The sequence below is a fragment of the Peromyscus californicus genome, unplaced genomic scaffold (genome assembly GCF_007827085.1).
Source record: "Peromyscus californicus insignis strain IS unplaced genomic scaffold, ASM782708v3 Scaffold_7__1_contigs__length_154581171, whole genome shotgun sequence".
NCBI classification, from domain to species: domain Eukaryota; kingdom Metazoa; phylum Chordata; class Mammalia; order Rodentia; family Cricetidae; genus Peromyscus; species Peromyscus californicus.
Window position 1 is genome coordinate 132838615 of NW_026294595.1, and position 24165 is coordinate 132862779.

Sequence of the window (24165 nt, forward strand, 5' to 3'; positions counted from 1 at the left end):
GGGCCGGGCCCACCCTCCCAACCTGCGCAGTGGTAACAACAGTGACCCCAGTAGTGTCGCAAGCAGGTTCCAGTCCACGGGCCTCCCTTTCCCGCTTGCGCTTGCGGGAGCCCGCCCTCCCTCAAGAACCGCCCCTAACCCTGGGCCTTGGCTACTTAAGGGCACCAGAGCTAGCCCACGTTGACACAGCTCCCACTCACCCACCGAGGGTCCAGGATGGATGCTGGGACTGTCCCTCTGCTCTCGACACTGCTGGGGCTGCTGCTCTTGTCCACACCCGGGACTGGAGGTGCCAACCCCGCCCTGGTGGCCCGGATCACCGACAAGGGCCTGGAGTACGGTAAGAAGCCGCACTGCAGGCTGGCCTAGGAGACCCGACACCTGGCATAGCCAGGACATGGAGGACGTTGTACCTTTGGTAGGGAGGCTGCTACGTGGGTCATGTGGTGATAGCTGCGATTCTGGCCCGGTCACTCCCCAGCGGTGTGACCTCAGCACACTTGACTTGTGTTATCTGATTTCTGCACCCAGGCAGGGAGGAAGGTTTGGGTAGCTGAAGCAGGAGGTGGCTGAGAGAAAGGCAGGTAGCAGAGGCAGATGAGCTAGGACTAGAAGGCAGAGGAGAGAGCTTGGGGAACAGCAGGGAGGGGCCTGGGACGGTTCCCTCAGGAAGAGTCTTGGTGGTGTTTCAAACGTGACCTAAAACCCACAAGTCACAGCTGGAAGCAGTTAGAGACTGGGAGGGACGAAGGGAGGCTGGCTGGAGGATGGGGTGTGCCACATCGGGATCTGCGTGCTGGTCACGTGGCTTATCAAACTTTAAAATGTACTGATTGGTACCTTCAAGATGAGCACTCCTCGGTTGCCTATGCTCATCTTACTCCTGGCTTTTTTTCCCCAATTATTTATTGCAGTACTGGGAATCGAACCCAGGGCCTTGCACATGCTAGGCAGGTACTCGACCACCACATCTTCTCTTTTTCAGTTTTGAATTTTGGATAGCAACTCACTGAGTTACCCAGGCTGGCTTTGAACTCACTCTGTAGGTCAGGCGGGACTTGAACGTGTCCCGATAGTCCTGCCTCAGCCTCCCAAAGTAACCTGGGTTACAGTTCTGCACCACCAGGCTTGACCCAACTTTAAAACCTGGGGAAGACTTTTTGACAAGATGTTGAGATGATGCCACAGAATTATTGTGTCCGAGGAATGAGGGAGCTGGGGTGCTTGTACAGCCCAGACATGTCACATCTGAAGAGCCTCCACTGCCTTCTTTCTGGAGGTCATAACATTCCCTCAGGTGGATGGGGATGTTGGGATCTAAGACAGGCTGTGGACAGGGTAAAATCAGGGAGGGCTTCCAGGAGGAGGTAAAGTAGAAAAGGCTATGAGAACTAGCCAGGGACAAAGGGTGGCAATCTGCCAGAGGGCTCCTGCTGCACACACCCTAAAGAAGAGGTCACATTGAAAGAGGTGAAAGAGAAGCCTCTAGTGACCTGTGTGCCCAGCCCGGCTGGGGGCAGCCACCTAGATTCTATTCCTGTCAGAGGCACAGTAGGGCCGCTAACTGCGTTTGTTTGGAAACCCCATTGCTCTGGGGTTAGTGCCATATGTGTGTGCCCAGTGCTCTGGGGTTGGTGCCATGTGTGTGCCCAGTGCTCTGGGGTTAGTGCCATATGTGTGCCCAGTGCTCTGGGGTTGGTGCCATGTGTGCGCCCAGTGCTCTGGGGTTAGTGCCATGTGTGCACCCAGTGCTCTGGGGTTAGTGCCATATGTGTGCCCAGTGCTCTGGGGTTGGTGACATGTGTGCGCCCAGTGCTCTGGGCTTAGTGCCATGTGTGTGCCCAGTGCTCTGGGGTTGATGACATGTGTGCGCCCAGTGCTCTGGGCTTAGTGCCGTGTGTGTGTCCAGTGCTCTGGGGTTGGTGACATGTGTGTGCCCAGTGCTCTGGGGTTAGTGCCATGTGTGCGCCCAGTGCTCTGGGGTTAGTGCCATGTGTGCACCCAGTGCTCTGGGGTTAGTGCCATGTGTGTGCCCAGTGCTCTGGGGTTGGTGACATGTGTGTGCCCAGTGCTCTGGGTTAGTGCCATATGTGTGCCCAGTGCTCTGGGGTTAGTGCCATGTGTGCGCCCAGTGCTCTGGGGTTAGTGCCATGTGTGTGCCCAGTGCTCTGGGGTTGGTGCCATGTGTGTGCCCAGTGCTCTGGGGTTGGTGCCATGTGTGTGCCCAGTGCTCTGGGGTTGGTGCCATGTGTGTGCCCAGTGCTCTGGGGTTGGTGACATGTGTGTGCCCGGTGCTCTGGGGTTGGTGACATGTGTGTGCCCAGTGCTCTGGGGTTGGTGACATGTGTGTGCCCAGTGCTCTGGGGTTGGTGGCATGTGTGTGCCCAGTGCTCTGAGTTTGGTGGCATGTGCCACTGTGTGCCCAGTGTTCTGAGTTTGGTTAGGCTGCACTGGTGTGACATTCCGGGCTCCATCACGCCCATGAGGAGGGTGTCATTGTTGTCACTGAGGGATAGAGAAAGTGAAGTCTGGGGACTTGCTAAAGCCACTCGGTTAGAAAGACATCATGGCCAGGATTGTAGCCCTGGAATTCTGGCAGTGTTTGCCACACCCCAGGCGGGCAGCACTCCTTTCCTGGTCGTGTTGTTGGTAAAGACCTCTCCATTCTCTTCTGTAAAATGGGCACAAGCCTAACAACTGCATGATGTTGAGGCGCTCTCCTGGCTCCATGCTGCCTGGCTCTGGTGGGCTGGGCAGCCTGTGCTGTATGTCAGCAAGGACACCGGCCTCTCTATCCAGGGAAGGTGGGAGCCACTGAAGAATTTAGAGAACAGGAATGGGGCCAGGGTGACCAGGCTGACCCCAGCTTTTCCTTGTCTGCAGCGGCCAAGGAGGGGGTGTTGGCTCTGCAGAGAGAGCTGCAGAAGATCACACTGCCCGACTTCACCGGGGACTTCAAGATCAAGCCTGTGGGCCGTGGGCATTACGAGTTTCATAGGTGACTGGGGAGTGGTCCCGGGAGCCTCTTGGGTCATGCAATGGGGGTGCAGAGGGGGCTTCTTGGAGGGAGCTGGGTCTCTGCATTCAACATGCAGCAGTGTTAATGCCTGCTGAGTGTGTGGCCTGAGCCTCAGTTTCCTCATCTGCAGTGGAGCTGCTGTGCTCTCTCTCCCTTAGAGGGCTAATTCAGGATCCCGCCAGTCAAGTAGCCTGGAAGGGAAGCTAGGCTTAGAACTTAAAATAAAGTATCCTGACCACTAACATTGCCTTTTGTGGATGGAGCAGTGAGGGAAGGCTTCCCAGAGGAGGGGGCACCCGGGCTGAGTCTTTAAGGCTTTACTAGATGTAAGTGCCTCCTGTTTTTTCTTTTTTAAAGAGGCATAAAAGATGGAGAGCGGAAAGAGCAGTCAGGCCTGCAGCCTATGAACGCCCTCTTGCTTGGTGTTCCTTTCTTTTATTCTTTTTGTTAGTGCACATTTATTAAGCACTTATTGTGTACCAAGCTCCTCCAACACCTCCACCCCAAAAGGAATGGACCTATTGTTTCCCATGGATAGCCTTGGCCCCTTCCAGTCTTCTCTGAGGGCTATCTCAGGCTTTCTTAAATCTGGTCCCCTTCCTGGGCATGAGGAGGGCAGGGGTGGAAGAAGGATCTGCCATCTGATGGAGAGTATCTGCCCACCCCAGGATACTGTCACCAGCCCCGAGGTTCACGGGGCCCAATCCTGTGTGCCTGGACCCATTGAACCCTTTCCTCAGAATGTAGCTACTCTATTGTAAAAAAGGGCAAAGCAGCACCGGGCTGCTTCAGGGACCCCGGTGACATCAGGAGGGTTGTCTGAAGCATGCCTGGTGCTGTCCCAGGCAAGGCTGCGAAGGAGGAAGCGTGGTTCATGGGCCAGCCATGTCCTGACACCAGCCTGATGCCTCCCTCCTGTCTCCCTGCAGCCTGAAGGTCCAGAACTGTGAACTGCGTGGCTCCTCCTTGAAGCCACTCCCAGGCCAGGGCCTGAGTCTCGACATCTCCGACTCTTCCATTGAGGTCAAAGGCAAGTGGAAGGCACGCAAGTCCTTCCTGTAAGTTAAGTCCCATCTGCCCCCGGGTCTGTGGTCTTAGCCTTCATTCCTTCTTCCTGGGTCTTCGGAAAGACCACATGATGGGCAGACCGGTGTGGACCAGAGTCCATGTGCGCTCGTGCTCGCTTTCTCTCTCTCTCTCTCTCTCTCTCTCTCTCTCTCTCTCTCTCTCTCTCTCTCTCTCTGTCTCTCTCTCTCTCTCTCTCTGTCTCTCTCTCTCTCTCTCTCTGTCTCTCTCTCTCTCTCTCTCTCTCTCTCTCTTTCTCTCTCTCTCTCTTTCTCTCTCTCTCCAGGCCTGCTTCTCCTAAGGGTTCTGATTGGACTAAGCAAGACCACATGCCCTATTCCCTGTTTGTTTCCCACAGATCTAGACCCCAAGGCCAGGACCTCCCATAATCTAGGGCTGTCCTCGGGAAGTGGCCTTCCACATGTCCCCTCCCTCAGAAGGAGGCACAGAATGGGAGGAGTAAGCTTAGGGACAGTTGGAGCTCATGAACAGGATGCTGGAGACTGTGAGAGATACCCAGAAGTCCCCAGCTCAGCCTGCTCACCCTTCCTTCTTCTGCCCTGCATCAAGGACTATTCAGTTCCAGCCCCTGGATGGGGCAGCCCCACAAAACACACACAGGTGATTTAAGGCCTCTAGAGGTCAGAAGGCCAAGGTCAAGGAGGCAGCAGGCCTGGCTTCCCACGGGGCCTCTCTCCTCAGCTCGCAGATGGCCAGTGTTTACCACACTCCCATGTGGGCTCTTGACAACACGGGTTTCTCCCTTCCTACATCCTGACCTCCTGTGATAGTGGTTCTCAACCCATGGGTTGCAACCCTTTTGGGATCCAATGACCCTTTCACAGGGGTCACCTAAGACCAGTGGAAAACACAGATGTTTATATTCCAATTCATAACAGTAGCAAAATTACAGTTATAAAGTAGCAACAAAAACAATTTATGGTTGGGGGTCACCACAGCATGAAGAACTGTATTAATGGTCGCAGCATTAGGAAGGCTGAGAACCACTGTCCTGTGAGGACCTGCCTTCTTTGCCTCTGTTAATCACACCAACACGTCTGTCTCCATGTGGTGTGACCACCAAGGAGTACTGGGGGCAGGGCTTTAACCTGTGCATTTGGGGACACAATTCAGCCCAGGACCAGTCTCAGCCTGGTGGCAGCTTCCAGCCATGTGTTTTTGCAAAGTATAAACAGAGCCCCACCAGAAGAGTTAAATGGCCACATTTACAGATTTGGTGTAAGTGGGGGCGGGGGGATGGGGACGCACAAATCTTACTAATTCTTACTCAACTTTGGGTGGAAACTGGCTTTGTTGTAGGTTCATTTTCCATAACTTTTCCTGTGTTAGAGCTGCGCAGAGCTTGAGTTTCTTTTCATTGCTTTCTCCCTTTCTTATTCCTTTGTTCATTGTGTGGATTAAGGAATGAGCCTCCGTGTCTGCTCATATCAATCTTTTTTTCTTATTTGTGATTAAGTCATAAATCTTTGCTCATGTCCACTCGCTTTGAATAAGAATCCAGGTTCCTGTTTATGCTCCAATGGCAGCAGATCGTAGCCACAATGAATAACTGTTCCTCTGACCTCCAGGAAACTTCAGGGCTCCTTTGACCTGGATGTCAAGGGTATCACCATCTCAGTGGACCTCCTCTTGGGCAGCGATCCCCCTGGGGCGGCCCACAATCACCGCCTCCAGGTGCAGCAGCCGCATCTATGATGTGAATGTGGACATATCAGGAAAGGTGGGGTGAGTCACCACAGGGACCCCCTGGGTATGGTCCTCAGTGGGCTCTGATAAGTGTCCAGATCTGGGTGGAATGCTTAGCGCCCCACAGACACTAGAGACCATCCCTCGAGGACCCTGTTGGGACAGACAGGTACAGACCCAGGCAGAAGTGCTGAGGTACCATTTCCACAAGCCAACAGACTTAGGGGACCTTGTCGGGGAGGAAGCTTTGGGTAGTGGAGGAACATGTGGCTTTGGGCAAAGTTCAAGTCTATGTTTAGGTTTTTGCCTCCCAATCTCAGTTCCCCTGGCTAGAAAACCAGACTCTAGTTCCAGCCCCAAATCGCATGTTCTCTCAGATATGGCAGGAGGCTGGAGCCAGCCATACTGGCCATGGCAAGGCTATTGTGAGACCCCTGATGTGGGCGCTGAGAAACCAAACTTGGATCCTTTGGAGGAGCAGTATGTGCTCTTGACCACTGAGCCATCTCTCCATCTCCAGGTGGCAGGGCCTGGCTTTCTCCATCCCCACTGTCCCTGTACCCAGTGGCAGACAACTGACTGTATTCTGTGTCCCCTGCCCAGGTGGCTGCTGAATCTCTTCCACAACCAGATCGAATCCAAGCTCCGAAAAGTATTGGAGAAGAAGGTAATTAAGGCCAGGGGGCTCGGGTGGATCTCTCCACAGGCTGCTGTCTCTGGACAGGCTGCAGAGGCCTGTTACACACACACACACACACACACACACACACACACACACACACACACACACACTGTGGTCCCGGGGTCAAGGTGAACTTGATAAACCTGCCAGCCTCGAACCCATGACATATCACCAAAGTGACTTACACTCCCTGCTGCTGCTTCTGATAATGATTAGCAATATATCTTATAACAATATACGTTGCTATAATTTTATCACAAAATACAGTGGTATAATTATTGTTTTGCTCAATTAACATAATTAGTGCAGAATATACTATTCTTATTTATAAAGAACAGCTGCTGTTTTGTGGTCCTGTGCTTTGGCCAGGAATAATGAGCTAAGGCATAATCTTGGCCTCAGTTTTTCTTTTTATGTTTTTTGGGGTTTTTTTTGTTGTTGTTCTTGTTTTGTTTTTCAAGACAGGATTTCTCTGTGTAGTTTTGATGCCTGTCCTGGATCTCTCTCTGTAGACCAGGCTGGCCCCGAACTCACAGAGCTCCTGCTGGCTCTGCCTCCCAAGTGCTGGGATTAAAGGCATGTGCCACCACCGTCCAGCTCTTTTCATGTTTTGAGACAGAGTCTTACTATATAGCTCAGGCTGGCCTCAAGCCAAGATGTTCCTGGGGTTATAAACATCAACACCAAACTGGGATTGACCTCAGACTTTGAAGGAGAGACTGGGGAGGCCCAGAAGAGTGTGTGTAGTAAACTAACCAGTGCTACCTGGTCAGACTAGGATGGGGACTGTCCCAGCACTGGGGCCAGATGCCAAAGGCCTTAGGAGAGCTGAGTGTCTAGGAAGGGTTGAAGATCCCGCTTGGCCCTGCTCTCTATGAGTCTTCAGGCATCTCTTTCCGGCAAGCTCTTGTCTCTGGCTGCTACAGGACTCACTCTTTGCTGCTCAGGGTAGAATGCGCTTTCTGAATCAGTGAGGCTAAGAAGGCATGCTCTGGAAGACATGCTGTCTTGTTGCCCTGTACCCCCAAACACCTAGGAAGCGGTTGGGCTCAGGTCCTGTGAGCAAGCAGCCAGAACCCCAGAGATGCAGAGGTCGCAGGGCCAGTGGCTACTGATGAGGATTTAAATCTAGAGGGAGGGCTTCCTCCTCCTCACAGCACCCTTAGCCGCCATACTTCTCCCATGCCTCCAGAAGGCCCTACTAGGCATCTGGAATGGAGGACGCCATTTCCCCTCCACAAGCATTAGGTCTCTGAAATAACAGGGTGCCCAGGCTCAGGATTTGGGGAATTTGGTGGGATGTTGTCTTTCCAGGGAAGGGGCAACCCTAGGTGGGGCTGGCAGCCTCTCTGGGCTCCGCAGCTGCACCCCATATCTTCCAGACTACCATCCCTTCCATGGCATCTCACAGATGACATTCTCTCCCAGCTGCAAAGAAAGGATGAGCTATTACCCTTGCCCGCCCAGTCCCCATGGCCTTCCCCACTGCCTACCACCTGACTGACAGCCCTCTGGAACCATTGTCCTTAAATGTGCGTCAGACCTGGCTGTCCTCTTCGGAGAAGCCACCTGTGACTGCAGCAGGAGAGAGTTTCCATGTCTCTCCCTTTCACTGCACACATGGATACATTGCAATCGGCAGTAACTCACAAATCAAAAAGGACACGGTGGCACACAGCCGCAATCCCAGCACTCGGGATACTGAGGCAGGAGGATCTCAAGTTTGAGGCCAGCCTGGGGTACACAGGAAGAATCTGCCAAAATGGAGGGGAGCAGGGCAGAGATGGCTCAGTGGGGAAAGTGCTCACTGTGCAGGCCTCGGGGCCTTGAGTTTAGATGTCCAGCCTCATGGGAAACCAGCAGCGTGGCGCATCTGTAACCGAGTGCTACAGGGTCACAGACAGGCAGGTCCCAGGGGCTCGCTGGCCATCTAGTCCAGCTGAATAGTGAGCTCCAGGCTCAGAGAGAGAGCAGTCAAGATTCAAAACCTGAGGTGGAGAGAGAGAGGGAAAGACACTCAAAGTCGACCCCTGGCTTCCTCTGCATGCACAGGTGAGTGCTCCTGCACACATGTGCGCATACGTGCACACATGCACGCAACATACAACACCCACAGAAGAAAGCGGAGAAATGCTGTTGAAAGTTCCCAGTCTCCTGTGCACACATACACAAAGAAACTACGCACGCATGGACTCAGGTGTAGGTCAAGGGGAACTGGCACAGGACACAGAGCTGTTCTTTGAGATGGGCTCCCGGCAGACACAGCACCTGGTCTTTCTCACCTGTGGGATCAGCTTGTCGCAACCAGTTGCACATGAAGAATTCGCTTGCATGGTGGTGACATTTATTTATTTACTTGCTATTTGTGGGAGGAGTACCACGTGTGCCGTGGCACTCGTATAAAAGCCAGACGCAACCTGTGGGAGATAGCCTCTCCTTCCACTCTGCGGGTCCTAGGTATCAAACTCAGGATGTCGGGATTGGGCCCAAGTTTGTTTACCCGCTGGCCGCCTCACCAGGCGCCAGCTCTGTTTTTAGTACGCTTCTCCTCCTCCTGGCTTCTTCGTTGTCCAGAGGGAACCGCATGGCTGGCACCTCGCCTTTCAGAGTATTTATCTCTGGTTTTCTTGAAAACATTTCTTCTTGGTCATATTTTGTTGGCTTATATAATAAATAACTCAAGTGATCACAGCATCCAGGACAGCAAACAGGTTTGAAGACATTTATTTACTGCTCTTGAGACGCTCACAGCCCCACTGGTGGCAATAAATTGCATGTAAGTGATTCATAGGCACGACCACTGGGTTTCCTATGGGTACCCAGGGAGCAGGGGCGGCCCAAGTCGCCACCACCCAGTGACAGCCAGTAGTTGACAACTGCAGGACCTCTATGCCTGCTTAGACAGGGTCAGCTGTTCAGCTCTGAGCTCCGGCAGCCCAGGCTTGCCCTAAGAAGCCCGTAATGGTGGGGTTTCATGCACCAATTCCCACCAGTACCTTTCTGTTTGCAGACATCCAGCCAGCTCTGAACAGCCCGCTCAGACCCTGTTGGAGTCCATGTCAGGGCTGACATGATATTTTTTGTTTTATCACTTGCGCTTTGGTGGCACCTGGTATATGCTAAGCATTTATGGATATTACAGGTCGATGACCACTGAGCAAATGTCACTGAGGGCTTGCATAGGTGTGGACTCACCAGCCTTCCCTTCCTGTTCTTCTCAGGTTTGTGAGCTGATCCAGGAGTCCGTGACCTCCGACCTGCAGCCTTATCTCCAAACTCTGCCAGGTAGGACACCCACGTGCCCCTGGAGACTCTGTTTCTCTTCATTTTTCATAAGCCCATATTTGAATCCTATCAAATATTCAGAGACAAAAGAGTAGAGAGAGTGATTTACAATCCTCTTTTCTCCTCAGCTTTTCTGCCAAGAGGTAGCCTTGATCTTGGGTGGATCTTTTCACATAATTTCTTTTCATGTCAAAACATAATGACACACCGGGTGGTGGTAGCACACACCTTCAAACCCAGCACTTGGGAGGCAGAGGCAGTCGGATCTCTGTGAGTTCGAGGCCAGCCTGGTCTACAAAGCAAGTTCCAGGACAGCCAGAGCTACATAGAGAAACCCTGTTTGGAAAAAAAACAAAACAAAACAAACAAAAATATAATGACACATAAGCCCACAGGTGTATGTTCTCTTGGGCCTGAGTATATGTGTGTTGCCTGACTGTGAATGTTTACTTCTCCGTATACACAATATAGATATTATTCTGATCTTGAAATTCCTGAGACTTGGAGAAACTTCTGTGTCAGTATATGTAGGTTCAGGGAGACAGAGAGACAAACACAGACTAGTTCTGGCAGCCTGAAGCTTCATGGGGAGCCCATACCCAGGAAGGCCAAGCATGTCCCACACTGGAACGCCCCTCCTCCACAGCCCTGATTGGGAGAATGTTCCAGGTCCCACACATAGTCAGCTGGGTCAGCCTGGGCCTCAGGTGAAGGAGTGTCAGCGAATGACTTTTTATTGCTGGACATGGTATCTCACTTCTGTAATCCCTGCCCTTGGGAGATAGTGTCAGGAGGACCAGGAGTTCAAGGCTAGCCTCCAGTACATAGTGAACGACAGGCCAGTCCAGGCTCCATGAGATTGTCTCAAAAACAAACCCTACTTCAAAGCAACATGCATTGATGGAGGAAAATGCTCAAATCCTAAACGTAGCCAGCCTCCTGACCTAGAAGGTCCCCTTCAGTCACTACTCAGCAGCTGTCAGCACTGCCCCTGCCTGTCCCAGCTCTGCACGGTACATGAGTGAACCTCACTGTCTTCTGAGACCTTCCAAGTCTTTCTTTAAAAGAAAGCCACATGCTGCCCAGGGATGTTCGGGTATTCCCCTTGCTGGGGACACAGCTGTCCCTCCATCCGTTTTCCCACTATGCTGTTGAAGGCTCATTGGGTAGTTTTTTGTTACAGACTGTTCTGGGCTGGGCTGCATTGAATGTTCTAGGATCTGTGGCTTCAGGTTTTAGGGTATAGACCTGTGAATGATGTCACAAGCTCAGGTGCTCAGAACTGTATCCTGCCAAAGGGTTTCCAGAGCGCTTGAGGCAGCCCCACGATTTTTAACAGTTGTGTAGTATTCCACTGAGGGTGTCCTCAGGTATTTAGAAGGTTCCACTGATGAACATTGTCTTGGTCACTGTTCTATTGCTGTGAAGAGATACCATGACCAAGGCCACTCTTATAAAAGAAGGCATTTAATTGGGGCTTGAATACAGTTTCAGAAGCTTAGTCCATTATCTTCATGGCAGGAAGCATGGTGGTTCACAGACAGGTGCTGGAGTAGCTGAGAGCTATATCCTGATTCATAGGCGGAGAGAGAGAGAACCTGGGCCTGACATGGGTTTTTGAAACCTCAAAGCCCACCCCCAGTGACACACTTCCTCCAAAATGGCCACATCTCCTAATCCTTTCAAATAGTACCACTCCCTGGTACCAGAGATGCCTAGTTTTGCTATTTTTTGCAATGGCCACAAGGCAGCAGGGAGTGCCCTGCATTCATTTCTTGTCCACATTCAAGAGTGCATCTGAGGAGCAGCCATGTTTGGAGTCCAAGTTCTAGGATGTATATGGAAAGTTTGCACTTGACAAAGGGTCTGTGCATTCTATGATGAGGCTCCCAGGCCCCTGAGTGGCACTTGCTAACACGCCTTCAACTGAAGCTGAGACTGGGGCTGGCACATCTGACTGTGTGTGGGTCATGGAACAGTCCCTTAACCAAGGACAGGGAAGGGATATTCCCACAAGGCCCTTGGGAGATACCTGGATGTCCTGGTCATTTTGCTTAGCATGAAGGGTATGTGTGTGTGTGTGTGTGTATGTGTGTGTGTCCCTCTGGCTGGCTGTAACCACCCAACTCTGGAAACTGCTTAGGCCTTAGGCTGAACTTCACGCCCTCACCACAGCTTCTCCACCATGGGACTGGAAAAGTCTACCATGTCCCTTTGTTGGAGAGGTATGGCCTGGGAACTGGGATGGATGGGATGGGTGAGTGGAGGGTCTTTTAAGGTTTTGTTTTTATTATTATTATTATTTATTTTTTTTTTTGGTTTTTCGAGACAGGGTTTCTCTGTGTAGCTTTGCGCCTCTCCTGGAACTCACTTGGTAGCCCAGACTGGCCTCGAACTCACAGAGATCCGCCTGCCTCTGCCTCCCGAGTGCTGGGATTAAAGGCGTGCGCCACCACCGCCCGGCCTTGTTTTTATTATTTTTATATTACATGTATTTGTGTGTATGTGTGTGGGTATGTACACATGAGTTCAGATGCCCTGGAAGGCTAGAAGCACCAGGTCCTCCTGGAGCTGGAGGTACAGAGATGGTTGTGAGCTGCCTGACCTGGGTGCTGGGCATTGAAATCTGGTCCTCCAGAAGACCAAGATGCACTCTTAACCACTGAGTCTGCAGCCCCCAGGTTGAGGGTATTTAGAGGAGCAGTTAGGGCTCACCCTCTCTTTACTTGCTGCAGGCCACCCCTGGCCCTGCTGTAGCCCCTCACTCTGTTCCTGCTCTAACTTACAGTTACAGCGGAGATTGACGATGTCCTGGGCATTGACTACAGCTTGGTGGAGGCTCCCCGCGCAAAGGCCCAGGTGCTAGATGTGATGTTTAAGGTGAGGGTGCAAGAATGGGAGCTAGCCACAGGACAGTCAGCCCACTCTGCTCCCTAACTTCAGGGCTGTTCTCATTTTTAGGGGTTCTTGCTCTGCCTAGGGCCCAGAGTTATGAAGTGGCGGGTAGTATCCCCAGAAGTGGGAGTCACACAGTGTCTCTACACCACCCTCAGCCTCAAAACTCCCACTTGCTCTCCCCAACTTCTCCAGGACCTTGCCCGCCCTGCTGGGGGAGGGCATCAGAACTGGGTGGAGCAGAGGGGCTGGCCAGCACACATCCTGCTGTTTCCATAAAGCAAAGCTTCTAAGCCCCTTATGCCATAAGCGACACCAATTTGCCCAAAGGACTTCATCATTAAAGGGGCAGTTAAGGACGGTGTTTCTGGTCAGAGCCAATCATCAGCCGTCGTAGGTAACCCCTGAGCTCCATGGCTAGACATGGGATAGACTTCAAACAATCCGACTGTCCCCATTTCTCTCTCCAGGGTGAAATTTTTAATCGGAATCGCCAGTCCTCGCCTGCCTCCCCTACTCCGACGATGAACCTACCTGAAGACAGTAAACTAATGGTCTACTTTGCCATCTCAGATCAGGCCTTCAACACAGCCAGCCGGGTTTATCACCAGGCTGGGTACCTGAACTTCTCCATCACAGATGACATGGTGAGAACGTGGGCTTCGCCGTGCTCCCCAGGGACAGCACTGCTCATCCTTCCTTCTAGAATCACCAAGAAGACAGACAAATCCCTGGACATCTCTGTGAGGGGTTATACAGATTAGGTTAACTGAGGTGGGAAGGCGCAGCCACCTGTGGGCAGCACCATTCTGTAGGCTGAGCTCCCGGCTGAACAGGAAGGAGAGAGTGAGCTGAGCCAGGGCCACTCTCTGCTTCCTGACTATGGGGGCAGCGTGTCCAGCTGCCTCAAGCTCCTGCCGTGATGGGCTATACTCTTGAACTGTGAGCCAAAATGATCCTTCTTCAAGTCGCTTTGGTCAAGTATTGTGTTACAGTCGCTTTGGTCAAGTATTGTGTTACAGCAACGAGAAGTGACTGACCCGTCCGTCTCCACAATTCTCCTCTAATAAGCACCCTAAAGCCCCCTGTCTTCTTCCTGCAGTTACCACCTGACTCCAACATCCGGCTGAACACCAAGGCCTTCCGCCCCTTCACTCCCCAGGTAAAGCTCCTTCCACCCTCCATGGGCGCAGCTTGAGCCCACCCGTTTGCCAAGGTTTCTCTCTAGAACCTCTGTGACCCTCTCCACTTGACCCAGAATCAGAGGGCTGTGAGGAGACCCTGGGGAAGGCCTGGGAACTGCAGGCCTGAGGGCTCCGTTCAGAGTCCTTGCAGCGTGGGCCTAAGCTCCCCTAATCAGCCTTCCTCAGGTTTTCTGGTCTGGTTTTGATGTTTTGGACTCCAAGGGAATGTTGGGAAGGGCACCTAATTAATAACACCTAGCAACCAGAGAGGGCTTACCAGGAGCCAGGCATGCTCAGCTTGTTTATGGGGGGCTCTTTCAACATTTGAGGGGCTGGGAATGGGACCTGGGGTACACATCTGCTACAAAAGCTCACTACCTCTGAGTTACAACCCAGCCTTCAGTTTTCTAACACAGGATCTCATATGTAGCCCAGGCTGGCTTTGAACTTACAATCCTCCTGCCTCAGCTTCCCAAGAACTTGGAACTACAGCTGTGCACCAACTACACCTAGTACTGAGATTTTTTCCAAATGGAAAAGAAGTTCTCATATCTCACCATTCCAGAGATATAAAAGTGATGGAAGGAAGTAGTCCTGGCCCCTGCTGGCCCCTGGGACCCACTTCCCATGAAAAGGCTTCCAGGTTCCCAATAGTGTCAGATTCCAGAAGAGGGTGTCAGATCCCACAGGTCGTGAGGCCCCTTTGCATGTACTAAGACTTGAACCCGGGTCCTCTGCAAGAAGCAAATATGCTCTTAACCACTCAGCCCTCTCTCCAGTGCCCCCCCAACCCCTCTCTCATAGTCTCTGCAGGAGGCAGTGTGCATTCCCCCAGGTTCTTTTGCACAAACGGGTGTGGTATTCTGCACTCTCCGACCTTCCTGTCTGTGGGAAACCCTCCATACTGGAAGTTAAGTGGCTTCCTTCCCCTTTTGGTCACAGTGAGACAACCTGCTCTTGTGTGGGTATAGTCTCCATAGGACTCATGGGTTGTTTGCAGCCATTGGTGACTCCAGCATCACAGTGAATATCCCTGTGGTTCTGTGCCCCGCCCCCAGACCTTTCTGTATGTTGTTTCAGTTGGTCCCCCAGATTCCCACTGGTTCCTCGCTCAACTTTACCAACCATGCCTTGCAGAAGGCTTGGTACTATACAGAAAGGAATTAAAAGGGTAAGAAAGAATTTAAATGTTTGCTTTGGAGAGATGACTCAGCTGAGAAGAGCAGCTGTTGTTCTTACAGAAGATAGTATTCAGTTCCCAGCACCCACATGGTGGCTCCCAATCATCCACAACTCCAGTTCCAAGGGATCTGATGCCCTCTTCTGACCTCTGGGCATCAGACATACATGCAGGCAAAATACTCGTAGACATAAAATAGAATAAATAAATCTAAAAACAAATTAAAATTTAAGAAGGAATTGAATGTCCAAGTCCTGCATTGTCAGGCCCTGGCCCTCCTCAAAGTCACCGAGTTGTCCCAGCTAGTTCCGAAGCATCCTTGGTGACACCCTGGCTCCAGCACCCCTTGGTTCCTGACTGACCTACCTCCTTCTTGTCATCACCATAATCACCCATCAAAGTGGCCCCCTGCTGTGTCCTCAATGACTAGCAGCCCCACCTCCTCCAGCTCCCAAATTCCCCGACAGTAACAGATGGATCTGCTCTTATAGAACCAAAGGCTCATGGGAGTTTGTTCTTCCACCAACTCCGCCCTCCCCAGTCTTGTCCCAGATTAAATTCTATGGCCACCATAATTCAATAAAATGTTGAGCTCCCTTGGAATGATGAGATCTGGTCAGGTTTGGTTTCTGAGAGCTAACACAGATGCTACGGTGCACCCTTTCCCTACTGGCCAGGGAGGGTGGGGGTGAGGTGTCTACTCGGGCAGATGTTCCTCTGCTGTTAAGAAGGCACAGGGTACAGCACATCTTGTGGAAAGTAGAACCAGACCCAAAGTGTCCCCTTTGTTCCCCCTCTAGACTCTGTAGACCTATTTCCTTCTTCCGACGTAATGTCCACATTCTACCCCAGATAACCAGAAGGTACCCCGACATGAACTTGGAGCTCCAAGGAACAGTGGTCTCTACCCCGCTCCTGCATGTCAGTCCTGGGAATCTATCCTTGGCCCCTCAAATGGAGATTGAAGGCTTCGTGCTCCTGCCCAGCTCCACCCGAGAGCCTATCTTCCGGCTTGGTGTGGTAAGGTTCAAAGCCTTTGCAAAGGCTGTTCCTCTTCATAAGCGTTTTGCTCCTCATTCTCCTCAGGTTTCAACTGATGTATTACAACCCCGGAAAGGGCTCTCTTGCTTCTTCTTTCCACCAATCTGTCTTATCATTTGCATTTTTTTAAATCTGTAGCACTCTGTTAATTCTCTTCATGGTGTTTGTTGCCCAGGCATTTGTGTAGCTATTTGAAGATTTATTTAATAATGTACATGTCTCCCTCCAAGTCAGGGCTGTGGTGGGGAGGGTCTTTGTCCTGGTGCCTCTGCAATGTAGCCGATCCTGAAGACTACATTTCCCAAGCTCCCTTGCATTTTGATTTCCAGCTTTATCGGCCAATAGCAGCATTGGCTTCCTGCTTTCACAAAGTTCTGACGCCCCCTTCCACACCTTTTTTTTTTTTTTTTTTTTTTTTTTGCCTCTTAAGGGTCCTTCACCCACATAACCATTCCCTTGTAATAAATTCTTTCTAAATTAAATACCAAGAGTGTTTTTCCTTTCTGGATGGCTCCTGGCTAATGGGCATGGATTTCAGAATCCTTTGGGGGACCCTGTGCACTGGATGAAGAATTTGCTGTCTTGTTTCAGGCTTCAACTCAACAAGGCCAAAGTGCTGAAGGGCAGTTCCTTTCAGAGCGTGTGTCTGCCTTTTGGAGTGTTACTGATGATATCAAATTGTTTTTAAATGAAATAGAACTCATCACTATCATTATTAGAGCTGAGCCCTGGGGGTACCTAGCCATGACCTCTAACAGCTGACTAGGGATGCAAATTCCAGGTTTTCTCTTGGTACCCTGCTCAAAGTTTAAATGCTGTGACCCTCAGCAAATTCAAGTAAAGCTGTTCGTGTCCAAGTTCAGTCCCTAACTGATCAACACATTGAGTCCAGTGGGAAAATTCCTGCCCTCATCCCTAGCATGACAACCACCATCATTAAAGCTTGTTTCTTTCTACTGCCTCTTCCAGGTCGCTAATGTGTTTGCCTCATTGACCTTCAACAACAGCAAGGTCACCGGGATGCTGCATCCAGAGAAGTAAGTATCCTCTACAGGGGTGGGCGGCACAGCGCGGGGGGCGGGGCGGGGAGCTATGCGTGGGTGCCCAGCCAGGCTCCATCTGGACTCTGTGATTGGGGGAGGGGCGGGAAGTGACACTCCTGTCAATGTTGAGGGCCTGCCATTTGGGTTGAAAATATAAATATTACTTACTCCGGTTGGTTTAATTCTTTTGCTGTACTTTCCCACAAATTTCAAATGACTGAATAACTCACACTGCTTTTGCTATGCTTTTAGTCTGTGAATTTCAGCTCTCAGCTGTATTGACTTACTGGAGCGCTAAATGCTCTTTGACACTTGCCCAGTCGCCGCTGGTCTTCCCAACATCACTGTGTCTGTTTTTCCTGCCCCTCCTCCTCTCTGGGGACCCACTTCAACTCCCCGCCCCATGAGGCCTACCCCCGTGATTCTGCTTTCTTACAGGGCACAAGTGAAACTGATAGAGTCCAAAGTCGGCATATTCAACGTGAGTCACTGTCCTTAGTTACGACATGATTAAGATGCCAGTTAATTGCGGATGTTTTTGAAGCCGTTGCCATGGCACCCAGAATAGGAATGGGAATAGAAGAGCAGATCTCTGCCCGGGCCCCTGTCGAACCTCTCAAGAATGCAATACAGGGTCAATGAATAATTATGTCCCAATATAAGACTAGCTGTTGGTCAGAATTATTTTTAACTGCAATGAAAAGAAATCCACCTCAGACTGTCTTGAGCAGAGAGGTGGGATTCAGAGGGTCATGTAACTAAAAATAAAACGCAAGGCTTGAGAGATGGCTCAGTTGGCAAAGTGCTTGCCATTTATGAGGACCTAAGTTCAAATCCCCAACACACAAGTAAAAAGCCAAGCATGGTAATTGCAGTGCTAGGGAGGAACAGGTGGACCCCTGGAGCCCAGAGGCCAGCCTAATCAGTGAGCCCCAGGACCAGTAAGAGAGCCTGGCTCAGAAAATAAGGTAGATGGCTCCTGAGGCATGACATCTGAAGCTGACCTCTGTCCTTCATAAGCACACACACACACACACACACACACACACACACACACACACACACACACACACACGCATGCACACACATGCACACACCCACACACATGTACTTACCCATACAAACATGCACGCACACCTGCATGCACACACACACAAGACAACTACCAGCATAAGAACTAAGGGTGAGCATTTCAAGTAGAGCTGGATCCAGGAGCTCAGGTCTGTGCATCAAGAGCCTCTGCCCATCCCTCAGGTCTAATTTCATCCATCTTGGCTTCATTCAGGTGCTTTCCATGGGTAGCAAACCCGAGAATCTCCTGTAGTTTAATTTTTCTGGAGAAAAAAATTTCCTAAACTAGCTCTCATTAGTTTAAGGTTAGTTGTGGGTTTTGTTTTATTTAGAGACAGGGTCTCACTATGTAGCCCTGGTTGTCCTGGAACTCACTTGTAGACCAGGCTGGCCTCGAACTCATAGATCCACCTGCCTCTGCCTCCCAAGTACTGGGATTAAAGGAGCAAAGATTTGTAGTCAGCTCCACCATTACCACATGAGCTGAGGTAAACTACATGTAACTGTTTATTTGGGGCACAAAATGGCAGCGTGGTCACTGTGCACCTTTTCTCCCCCAGGTGAACCTGTTTCAGGCATTCCTCAACTACTACCTTCTTAACACCCTCTACCCTGATGTCAATGGTAAGAATGGCTCTAGGACTTCCCAGGTCTGGAGTAGACACCACTTCTGGGGAGAGTCTTTGCCATGGATTGGAAGCCAGGGACTCCTGAGAGCTGAGTGACCTGAGAAGTCACTTGTCAGAGCTTTGATGGCTGCTGTGGGATGGAATATTAAAGGCAGCCTCATGTTCTTCCAGGGCCCCAGTGGGGATTTGGGATTGAGACAGTTCTTTGACTCACAGTTAACTCCTATGGGGAAGGAGAGACTTCCGGAAATGCCCATACTTCCAGAGGTGACAGGTGAAAGACCAGGGATTGGGTCATAGTGGACAAGGCAACCACCTTGAATGTGTATTTTCTAGTCAACTGCCCAACTCCATAGTCAGATAAATTGTTGTAAGACCCAAGGCCAGTTCTGTGACATACAGCTTCAGCAGGCTACAACAGGAAGCAGGTGGTGGAGGCCAGAGGGCTCCCCGCTGCTCATCACACTCTTCTGCTACCCCATACCTGCCACTTCCTCCATCAGACCATGTCTGGTGGCTTAGGTACCCTGCTAGCCATTCTGGGTTCAAATCTACAGTTTTCTTGCTTTGGAACCTAGAACAAGTTACTTGGTCACTCTGTGCCTCAGTTTCCATATCTGTAAAATGGGAATAGTGATAACACCTACCTCACAATCTTAGGCAATCACTGAAGGGGAGCACACTGCATCAAGCGTATGTAGAGTGCTGAGCCTTTGGTAAAAATTTGTCTGTTGATGTCAGTTATCAACACATCTCTTCAATGGTGTTGTCAACCCACAGGTGAGCTGGCCAAGGGCTTCCCCCTCCCTCTTCCAAGGAATATTCAGCTCCACGACCTTGACCTCCAGATCCACAAGGTCAGTGGGACTCTGGGGGTGTGAGGGGTGGGAGCTGGGCAGCCTACCAGGTCTGGAAGCTACCACTCAGAGGTCGGGCCCAGTTCAGTCCTGCAGCTGGGAAGACTCATGAGGACACAGTGTCCCCCTGAGTTAAAATATGCCAGGAAGCCATCTGAGTGTCTTTTAGAAGTTATATGAGGCTGAAGCCAAGGTTGGGGTCCGGGACAGTACAGATGGCTCAGGGTTGAGAGCAAGTTTTGCTCCTTCAGAGGACCATAGACTGTTTCCAGCCCCCATAATGGGTGACTCACAGCTAGCTGCCTGTAATGTAATTCCAGCTCCAGGGGATCTGATACCTCTGGTCTATGTGGGTACCTGGGCTCACATGCACAAACTCACACACAGATGCATGCACACACTGCAGCTTCCTGGCAGCCTCATGAATGTCCTTTGTACCACCTAAATTTTTCTTCTTGACAGAGGACACAAAGCGCTCCTGGGCTTCCCTTTCTTGCTGTTCTTACGTTTCCATCATCTAGACGGGTAGGAACTGGGTCAAGTTCAGTTCTTCCCCCGGGATCCACCACGGTCTTTAGCAGTCAGATGGCCATAGTTGACCTCCAAATTCTAATAAACATGATAATGTATGATAAATTGTATAGTCACTTCCCAGGTGCCAGACATAATAAACATATTAATTATATATGCATACACACAATTAATAATAAAACACACAGATTTTGTCACTATTGGGCAGGAGGTATTTGACACAGCCCGAGGCCCCAAAAGGCTCATTTTGAAAATCCCAGCCTTGCCAACAGGTCATGTTTCAAGGTCACTGGTAAGTTTTATGATTCCCCAGGTTGGTTTGGTTTTTGTTTGTTTAATTTTCTGCTGTCCTGGGTTTCACACGTGCTGAGAAACACTCCAACACTGAGCCACAGCCTCAGTCCCCATCTTGATTCGTAAGTGGAAGAGTTGTACCCCAAATGCAGCTGAGAGCACCCTATTTTAAACAATGGTATAGCTTATACACATTGTTTTTCATTGTCTGAAGGCAGGCCCATTGCCACCCACATGCACGTTTGGAATTTGGTAGACCTGTCTCCAGGACCCTGGGGGTTTAGGGTTTGTTTGTTTTTTTCTTTCCCTAAGGTTTTCTTAATTTTTGTTTCAGACACGGGCAGTTTAGCTCTCGTGTTGGTCCAGGGGTCTCTCAGTTCGGAGCGGTTTGAATTCGGTCAAGAGACAGAGAGTTCAAGGAGAAGTTTATTTAGTAGGGGCTGGCGAGATGGGTCAGGGGGTGAAGGTACTTGCCCCCAAGTCTGATGACCTGAGTTGGATCCCCAGGACCCACATGATAGAAAGAGACAACTGACTCCCATCAATTCCCACAAGTTGTCCTCTGACCTCCAGGCATGCACCATGAGGTGTGTGTACGTGTCACATGTGGGTGCTCACACACACACACACACACACACACACACACACTAAATAAATAAGTAGATGATAGATAGATAGATAGATAGATAGATAGATAGATAGATAGATGTCAATGTGATTTAAAAGGCTAGATAAACACTCCAAGGAAACTGAAGTGGGCTTCCCCAAGGTACCCAGCTACCAGGAGAACCTACTTTGTGGATTTGAAAGCTTTTTTTTTATTATTTATTTATTTATTTATTTATTTATTTATTTATTTATTTATTTATTTATTTTGGTTTTTTGAGACAGAGTTTCTCTGTGTAGCTTTGCGCCTTTCCTGGAACTCACTTGGTAGTCCAGGCTAGCCTTGAACTCACAGAGATCCGCCTGGCTCTGCCTCCCAAGTGCTGGGATTAAAGGCGTGCGCCACCACCGCCTGGCCTTTGAAAGCTTTTATAAATATGAAATAGGTGACATATTCCTAGACTAAGGTAAACCTTTCTCCCTCCCAAATCATGGTGGACCAGATCTCCATTTTAGGGCATTTCTTCCCAAGATCCTCACCAAAGGGGGAGGCAAAACCAAGTGATAACAGACTCATCTTGGGTTAGTACGTGATACAGACCCTTCATTAGTGCACTTGTCTGAGAAGATACCCTGGGGCCTCAGTTTCTGACACAGAAAACAACCTAACTGCAGAGGGCAGCCTAACCATCAGGAGACACAGCTACCAGGATGTGTCTGCAGTTTTCCTCAGTGACCTCATCTCTGACAGCTTCCTGCCTAGTATCGAGATTCATTTCTTTTCCTTAAAAAAAAGGTCATTCCTCGGGCTTGTTCCTTCTCTTATCTAGCTTCTCCAGCCCAGTGATAGATAGTTGGATACAGTCCCATTCGACACAAGGATGGTGACTGACTCCATCAATACAGCAAGAAATATACCTGCTTTTCACTCTCCTGACTATTATTGTGATGACCCATTTCTGTGGTCCATCTGCACCGAGTCCCGGTTACCTCTCTAAGCAGCATCTCCAAGATGAGATAATGGGGCTGGCAGATGTGTGAACCTCACTGGAGATGCTATGGTCCGCGGTCAAAATCCATCTGATCAATGCTCAGAATAAAGGCTAGGTGACCATTCACAGCTGGTCCCCAGTTCTCTCCCCTGTACATGGGGTATAGCTCAAACTTCCTTGAGTTTTTGTGAGAGTCAGGGGCCAAGAACGGAAGCTTTTCATTTACGTCTGACACCTGGGAAGAGACTATCAGAGTTATCACACATTATCATATTCATTAGAATTTTGAGATCAAAAGCCAGGCGGTGGTGGTGCATACCTTTAATCCCAGCACTCGGGAGGCAGAGGTAGGCGGATTTCTGTGAGTTCAAGGCCAGCCTGGTCTACAGAGTGAGATCCAGGACAGGCACCAAAACTGCACAGAGAAACCCTGTCTTGAAAAACAAAACAAAACAAACAAAAAAAAAAATTTGAGATCAACTATGGCCCTTTGACCACCAAAGACCATGGTGAATCACTGTGGAAAAGAGTCCGAGCTGGCCTTGAGGGCTGAGTTCCCACCCCATCCAGATGATGCAAACTTAAGAACAACAAGAAAGTGAAGCCCAGGAGCTCACGAATTCATGTCCTTTGCCAAGGAGAGGAAATTTAGATGATACAAAGGACATTTATGAGGGCCTGCCAGCAAGCTGCAGCTTGGGACATGACAGATAGGGACCCATCTGGAAGAAGGGAGCTGGCAAAGGCTATGGTAGGGAGCCTGGGAACCGAAGCTGGAGATTTACACACTGACCTGACTCTTATTTCTAGTGGAGCTTGTGTTCTTTACAGCAGAGCTACCTTTTTGGAGTAATGGATTCATATTCTCTGTCTGTCTGTCGTCTGTCTGTCTCCCCTCCCTCTTTCCCTCTCTCCCTCTCTCCCTCCCTCTCTCTCTTAACAAGGTCTGGCCTCTCAAATTCGTGATGCTCTTGCCTCAGTCTCCCAAGGGCTGGGCCTGCAAGTGCATATCACAATGCCTGACTCAGAAGCATCTCTTGACTGTTTTTTCCTAGGACTTCCTATACTTGGGTGCCAATGTCCAGTACATAAGAGTCTGAGGACAAGAAGAAAGATGGACCCAGGAGACCACAGCTGGACCTGTCATCTGCAATTCCAGATGGGCAGCACATCTCTGGAGAGTCCCCAAACACAGAGATGTTTCTGTTCCTGGCTCCGGTAGACCCTGTCCCCACAGGTCTCTTCTTCACCATATGCACCCTCTTAGTCTGGACTTGACTCTCTCTTCCAGGAAGGGTCCTCTCCCCACACTGACCTGGAAGAGCTTTAAAAGCAGGCACTGTGGTTAAGAGCAGACACTGTGGTTTTGAATTCATCATTTGGTATCTGGCAGAGTGCTGGCACTTAGTAGGTCCTCAATAAATATTTATAGAATGACATGACATTCCAGCTGAATCTCTTTATTGCTTCCTCCTCGCCTCCGGTCTGGTCTCAGCCAGTCTTTTTTTTTTTTTTGGTTTTTCGAGACAGGGTTTCTCTGTGTAGCTTTGCGCCTTTCCTGGGACTCGCTTGGTAGCCCAGGCTGGCCTCGAACTCACAGAGATCCTCCTGGCTCTGCCTCCCGAGTACTGGGATTAAAGGCGTGCGCCACCACCGCCCGGCAACTCAGCCAGTCTTTGATGCTCGGCTCCAGCTGTGGTCTCCAAGGCTAGACCTTGGCTTCTGTCTCTCTCCTGTTGATGTCCCTGCTATAAGAGTCTCAACAAGAGAGTGGAGGACTCCACACGCCCCCTTGCCCACACTTGGTCTGGTGTCCAGCACAAAAGCCCCTGTCCTGTCTAGGCTCCCAGCCTCATTCCCACAGACACCACTTTCTTGCTTCCTGCTTGCCACAACAACAGACCCAGAGCCAAAGCAAAATCACAGCCCTTCACTGCTGTCCCCATCGTGCAAGTGAGGAAGAGAGGGATCCGAGGAAGGTTTTGGCTGGACCCAAATCAAAAGCTCATCTGACTATTGTTCACAAGCCACATGCCTTCGAGGAGAGGCCATGATTTCTAACTACCGAACAATAAGCCTTTGAT

General features: G+C 50.4%; 1 protein-coding gene across 1 annotated transcript; it reads left to right on the top strand.

Moving 5' to 3' along the window:
• The first annotated feature begins 49 nt into the window (after positions 1 to 49).
• Positions 50 to 23523, top strand: Lbp (lipopolysaccharide binding protein). Its single transcript, XM_052723747.1, is given in 16 exon segments — positions 50 to 340; positions 2884 to 2998; positions 3949 to 4077; positions 5674 to 5752; positions 5754 to 5830; positions 6395 to 6458; positions 9695 to 9758; positions 12547 to 12638; positions 13124 to 13300; positions 13756 to 13815; positions 15870 to 16037; positions 17028 to 17095; positions 17540 to 17582; positions 18733 to 18796; positions 19582 to 19658; positions 23137 to 23523. Coding segments are annotated over 16 exon segments (1446 nt in total). The 5' UTR covers positions 50 to 216; the 3' UTR covers positions 23182 to 23523.
• The last annotated feature ends 642 nt before the right edge of the window (positions 23524 to 24165 follow it).